We start from the raw sequence: 6,916 nt of genomic DNA, 5'->3' as shown, positions 1-6,916 counted from the left end.
GAGTGTTCCCTCTTTCTCCACATCCTCTCCAGCATGTGTTGTTACTTGAGTTTTTTTTTTTTTATCTTGGCCATTCTGATTGGTGAAGGGTGGAATCTTCAGGGTCTGTTTGATTTGCATTTCCCTGATGACTATGGACTGTGAACATTTCTTTAAGTGCTTCTGAAAAGCCAACCTGTGATGGGCAGCTTTGGCATGCACATGCCCAGTGTTTGTGAGAAAGTCAGAGGACAACTTTTTGGAAGTCAGTTCTTTCCCTTCCCCTTGTTTTTGAGACAGGATCTCTCTCCGCCACTGTTGTACTGTGTACTCCAGGCTATCTAGCCTGAGAGCTTTTCTACTGGTTCTCCTGTCTCTGCCTCCCATCTTGCAAAGGGCTGGAATTACAGGTGTGTACCACTGCAGCTGGCTTTTATACATGTTCTGGGAACCAAGCTTAAGCCCTGAAGCTTGTATGTTAACTGTCTGCATTCTGAGCCAGGCCCCTGGCCCTGTGAGTGCTTTTTATACTTCTTTGTTGAAACCTGCTCCGTGATAGAAGATACACATTTTATGCACCTGTGGAATAGTTTCTTATATTTCTCAGGCTCTTTTTAATTAGCCTGGTGCTTTCTTATTTTATATGCTCTATCTGTTTCTAATAACATGTCCTTTGAAATTTTCTTATTAGTTATGCCTTAATAGTTATGGCATTTTTAGTCTTTTAAGCTTCTTTTTTAACTGGAGGAGTTTTAATTATATCATTTCCCCCTTCCCTTTCCTCACTCCAAACCTGCCTATGCACACCCCTCCTTGCTGGATTTCAAATTCATGGCCCCTTTTCCTTTAATTATGGCTGTATACTTGTATGTATATGTGCATGTATGTGTATATACATGTATATGTGTGTGTTGGTACATGTAATGTTACTTGTCTGTGTGTTTTCAGAGCTCACCATTCAATACTGGATAACCAGTTGTGCTCTTCTATCTCTCCTCATTCCTTAGCAGCTGCAGTTCTTTGTCAAGGGTTGAGGTGTCCTAAGCTTTCTCCCTTATAAACTAGCACGTCTACTAGTGCTGTTCATGTTCAGGATATATTAAAGCAGTCATATTAGAAGGATTTGATGTATGTGGCTTCTGACATTTCAAGGAAACACAATCCCTCCACCCAACCCGACCCCAAATTTCCATATGGAGATTTAGATCCATGTATATCCATATATATTTATTAGTCCTCAAACTCATAAAATCCTTCTGCCTCTTCCATAATGATCCCTGTGCCTTAAGTGCAGGGGTTACGTTGTAGATATATTTACTGGGACTCTCCATGTTGTTTGGTTGTGATTTTCTGAACTGTCTTCATCTGTGACAAAAAGAAGTTCCTTTGATGGGGAGTGAGAGCTACACTTATCCAGTAGCTATGGTTGTTAAACAGTTTTTCAAGTATTTGTCAACCATTTGCATTTCTTCTGAATATGGTCTATTCAGTTAAAAACCCTACTTATTAATTGGTTGATATGGGTTTATTTATGTAGGTTTAATCTTTGAAATTTGTTTAATATACCCTAGATATTAATCTCATATCTGCTCTGTAGTTGGCAAATATTTCTCATTTTGTAGGCTGCTCCATAAATCTTTTGATTATTTCCTTTTCTATATAAAATCATCTTAATTTATCATTTATTTTTATCTTATATAATTTTTTGTATAAAATTTTATATAATTTATCATTATAGTACCATTTGATAACTCTTGGAATCATTCCCTCTCCTATTATAGTCCTCTTCAGAAATTTCTCATCTAGGTCTTTATCTTCAAGTTATGTTTTCTTATAGTATTTTCAGTATTTTAGACCTCAAAATTGGTGTTTGATCCATTTTACACTGAATTATATGCAAGCTGGAAGGAGTAAATCTATTTTCATTTTTTCAACATAGGAAAATATACTTCTCGCTGCACCATTGAAAGGGAAGTTTCCTCAATAATGGATGAGGTCTATACGTATCTTTCCATATAAGACCATATATTTGAATGTATTTAGAGACTGTGATGGCTTAGTAAAGTGATGGTGTAAAGTTTACCCTCCAATACTCATGACTTTATTAGCACTGATTGTTGGCTGGGTTTATCATAAGAGGCATGATTTCATCCTTGTGGATCAGGTCTTAAGTCTAAACAGAGAGTCCTTGGTGACTGCTAAGGTATGTGTGCCACTACTGAGTCCTTAAGGACATTGTTACGGATCATAGGTATCATAGCTGGATAGGACTATTGGTTGCTTCCCACTATTGAAAGCTGAAGTACTTGGTGTCTTCCTTCAGCAATAGGGTCTTACTTTACAGCTCTGGAACAACTAAGGACACTGGCTTATAATGTCTCTAGAACCCTTGAGACAGGATATTTTTGTTTCCCATGATTTTTTGATAGTGTTGAGGAATATTATATTAGCTAGGATTCTCTAAAGAAACAGAACTGATAGAATATTTGAATATATACATGCATTAATATACATATATGTATATATATACACAAAAAAATCTGACTTCTTTATATATTTTTAGATTACTAAACCACTCTGAAGCTTATTATCTTTGCATTTATTTTTCCTGTCTGGTTTTTTTCCACAAATTAAATTTGTGAATGAGAGATTCCAATTATATATATATATGATATTTTATTTATTTACATTTCTAATGGTATCCCCTTTCATCGTTTCCCCTCTGCAAACTCCATATCCCACCCCCTCGCCCTGCTTCTATGAGGGTGCTCCTCCACCCATCTCACCATCCTACCATTTCCTTACACTGGGGAGCTGAGCCTTCACAGGACCAAAGACCTCTCCTCCTATTGAGCTGTCTATGACTCTGTCACCTGCCTTTAGGACCCTTTTCTCCTACTGCCTGCCTTGTCTAGCCTCTACAAGAGAGGGTGCACAAAGTCTTACTACGACTGCATAAGCCAAGGCTGGTTGATACACATTTTCTGAAGATAAATGGAGCAGGGAGGAGGAGTGAATGAGGAAAGAAGGAAGAGAGACTGGAAGGGCAGGGACTACAGTTGGAATGTAAAGTAAATTAATAAAACCAATAAATAAATAAAATAAAATAAAACAGAAAAAGAAGTTGTCTAGATCAAATTGCCTTGTGGACAAGTCTGTGGGGAATAATCTTGATTATTCTTATTGGCCTAAGAGGGATCAGATTATTGTGGGTGGTACCATTTCAAGACAGTTGAACCCATATTGTATGAGGAAGCAAGCTAAGCATAAGCCTGTGACAAGCATTGTCCCTCCATAAGTCCTGTCTCCAGGTTCCTACCTTGAGTTCCTGCCCTGACCTCCATCCATGAAAGACTGTCATCTAGAAGTATAAACTAGTTAAACCCTTTCCTACTCTCAGTTGGTATTGGTCAAAGTGTTTTATCACAGCAACAGAAAGGAAACTAGTACATGATACCTCATTCTATCTTTATATATCCTGTTATCTTTAACTACTGAAGAAACCCATTTTTTTCTTCACTCCTATCTGAATATATTGAGTAGTCATTTTTGAATAAGGCCTGAACCCCTAATACAATCACTTGGTTGAACCAGAGCCTTAATAATACAAATCAGATCCACAGACAACAAACTGTCTCTACATCAATGACAATTTTCATATATTTCTAGTTTTATTGTTTAATCTCTTTCTACATTTCTCTCACCTGATATTTCCTCCATGAAATTTTGCCCCCCCTGCAAAGTCTCAGATCCTTAGCAAATTGGGAAGCTGGTACTAACTCTCTCTTACCTTCAGAATCCATAAATACCGTGCCAGGAAGTCTCAGAGTTAGTCTAAAGAAAATGCCCAACTCAGAACACTTGGTGCAGACCAACACAGAGTATATTTACAGATCTCCCTGTACAAAGGTGGGATGACATTTTGAGCCAAATTCTCGTGGGCTTGTACACGAGGTGATCAATTCTGGACCTACTCATGATGACCAGGACTGTCCACAGATCAAAATGCCCTGCTAGATATGACAAAAAGAATTAGCAAAGATTTGCTTAGAAATGAGGACAAACTCCCAGCCCAGTTTCTCATATGACTGATTCTCTTTTCATGGACAAATGCCTTTCCCATTTATTGTTAGTTAGTGGGGAGAGTAAATACAAACTTTGGGGAAAAGGGAGTTGGTAGTAAGTTGAAGAATGATACCATACCCATAATAAATTCAGAACTAGAGTCCCATTGGGAGGTTGCAATAGCTACTGTGCTTGCAACAAATTAGCTCTGTCCTCCTTTCAAAACTCAGGAAGTTGATGTCCTCACAGTTGGTCATACATGACAGTCTTGAATAATGATACATGCTCTGCCCTGAGAAAGTGAAAGAGGAAAGAACTTTGAAGAATTTATTGCTCACTCTCATGTTTCTGGTAACAACCTATCCTCAAAATTCCATAATTTCCTGTACTCCATAACTGATGAGAGACCCCCGCCCCTCCATCACTCAGTGCTATGTTAAGGAAAGATCCATCTCTGCAGTCTTTGCAAGACTGCTCATCTGCATCAACTCCACTCTCCCACTCATCCTAAGAGTGAAAGGCCCTGCTGTTTAGAAGGGAAGGTCTGGTTAGCTGCCCATCATCCCATTCCCCACGTTACCTCTGTTCGTGAGTATGTAAAAGTTCTCAGCAGCACAGGACTGTCTATGCTTCAGTGTGCAGGATCTCATGAGTCCGTAGCATAACCCAAGATGATATTTCTTACATTTATAACACATTGTTCCAAGATCTACCAGACACAGAAAGAAGTACTTAGTGAATGCAGTCTGGAGAAAACGTCTGCAATTAGAGCTTTCTCTGTAAGTTACTATTGATCTGTGGGTCATAACATTCCCAGAATAGAGCTCTTACAATAATCTTGAGAGAGAAAGGTTTTCTTTTGGGTTACTGTTTGGTTTCGTTTTTTGAGATAAGATCTCTCTATGTATCCCTGGCTGGTCTGGAACTTAAAGAGATCCATCCACCTGCCTTTGTCTCCTAAGTGCTGGGATTGTAAAAGAGAAGCTTATAGACATAAACCAAATGTATACCATTTGAGGAGGCCAGGGTTCCTGTAGAATGTACCCAAAGAATTCACATAAGCACCTTGTATAGACTGAATTTTTGCCATGAGTATTTGTAATAGTTAAAAGGAAACAAAGGTAATTACGATTCCTTATTAATGGCCATAGAATAAATATGCCAGGAGAACACTGGATTCTCAGGATTTGGCAGTAAATGGAAGGGAGGTTTACTCCTGAAGGTGTCACAAATGAACCAAAGACTTTATGCCAGCCATGATCGTACCTTTTTCAGGTTCATTAAGGACACCTGGGAAGAGAAGGAAAAGCAGTTTCCTTTGTTACAATCTCAGACAGCCAGTTTGGAAACCCCTCCTTCCCCAGCATTGGGCCACTCTTGAGTACCTTTATCACCAGGACTTACCCCAATACTGGCAGAATAAACAGACTATCACCAGCATGAACAGAGCAAACATAGTGCAAGCCTTGTCTTCAACAGCTTCCTGAGGAAGGCACTGGCTCTTTTCTCACTTGAAAGGAAACAGTGACCTGTCCTTGGGCTATTCATCTAAATTACATCATAAATTTTTCAGAACAACAGTACTTCCAGTTCCCAGGATCAAGACATCGTGTTTGACTCCCTCAGGATATATTCCTAAATCCTAATTGATCACATTGGTTCCTATTTCCAGGATGCAGGTCTTGTCGAACTTGGAGTTGTTCTTTAGAGATCCCTTTGTCCCATCCTCAAAGGAGAATGACAGCAAAGCTCATCCATTCCCCCCATTGATTTCCCTGCACCTTCACACATTTTTCTCTATATGCCTTCACCATGATCTAAGCCATCATTAGATTGACCAATGAACAGCTTTAATTTTTTTTTTGCTTCCTTATTTCTACCCTTGCCTCTTCATGGTGAGTTCTCCAGGTAGAAACCAGAGAACTGTTTATAAGTCACAGGTGCCACACTGTGAATTCAAAACCTCCAATAACTTCTCAGCATAATGTAGGAAAAAATTCAAAACCTTTGAGCTGACAGAGCATTCCTTAGGGAAAATAAGTACTAGCTGCCTCTCCAATGTCTTCCCCTGCCAATTTCATCTTACTGGCTTAGGTACCAATTCAGATGCTGCCTGGCCAAATACAAGAGCACTCTGGAAAATGACACCTCTGGCTTCCATCCTATCTCACCACCTGACCTTGTATATCTGTTCCTTCCTTACCTGTTTCACAAGGACAAAGTAAACATTTTCTTTAGTGTCTGTCATTTTTCTATAGGGTCTGTCACACCCTATAGCTTAGAGTTTTGAATATAAAAAATATCCAATAAATATTTGTGAGTTGAATGAATGGTAGCCTTGCCACATCTACTTTTGTATTAATAGCTCATTTGTCACAGAACAATAAGGTTTATCAGATTTTTTTTCTTTTATTTGTAAGATTATATAATTATACCATTTCTCCCTTCCATGGGGTCCAGACAGGGAGATAGCCTGAGATGACCATCATTCCAATGCCATGTAGGCCTGAAGGGGCAGACCATGGCTGAGATGACCCCTACCCTGTGCCATAATGCACAAGCAGGGCACAGCACACCTGAGACCACTCCTGAGATGACCCCAGACACTCAGGAACCTGAGGCACAAGAAATGAAGAGAAAGAAACAGAAAGATGTGGACACAATGAAGGGAGGAAGAACTGGAAATTTGAGGGTAGTGATGACTGATGTGAGTAGCCAGTGATGCCACCTGGGACCATGGTGGAGTCCTGATAAATGCTAACACATGGACCACTTTTGGGGCTGTGACCCTACAGCCACAGGGGTCTGTTACCACCAAAGGCCAGACAGATGTCGCTGGTCTCACTGCCCCTTGGGGACATGTTAGTTTTTG

The 6,916-nt window shown here is 39.5% G+C and overlaps 1 protein-coding gene across 5 annotated transcripts in view; it reads right to left on the bottom strand.

The window, feature by feature from the left end:
* Positions 1 to 3,839: 3,839 nt before the first annotated feature.
* Positions 3,840 to 6,916, bottom strand: part of Pate2 (prostate and testis expressed 2) — a 32,356-nt gene continuing 29,279 nt past the window's right edge. For 2 of the 5 annotated variants that reach the window (XM_087560020.1, XM_087560019.1), the window contains exons 2-3: positions 4,625 to 4,753; positions 4,072 to 4,336 (exon numbers count right to left, since the gene is read on the bottom strand). In XM_087560020.1, coding sequence (XP_087416146.1) covers positions 4,200 to 4,336; positions 4,625 to 4,742 — 255 coding nt within the window. In that variant the 5' untranslated portion in view covers positions 4,743 to 4,753 and the 3' untranslated portion in view covers positions 4,072 to 4,199. 5 annotated transcript variants of the gene reach the window in all.

Source organism: Rattus norvegicus, chromosome 8 (genome assembly GCF_021556685.1).
Source record: "Rattus norvegicus strain SHRSP/BbbUtx chromosome 8, alternate assembly SHRSP_T2T, whole genome shotgun sequence".
NCBI classification, from domain to species: Eukaryota; Metazoa; Chordata; class Mammalia; order Rodentia; family Muridae; genus Rattus; species Rattus norvegicus.
The sequence above is the reverse complement of the archived record's forward strand: the minus strand, read 5'-3'. Positions and strand labels throughout refer to the sequence as shown.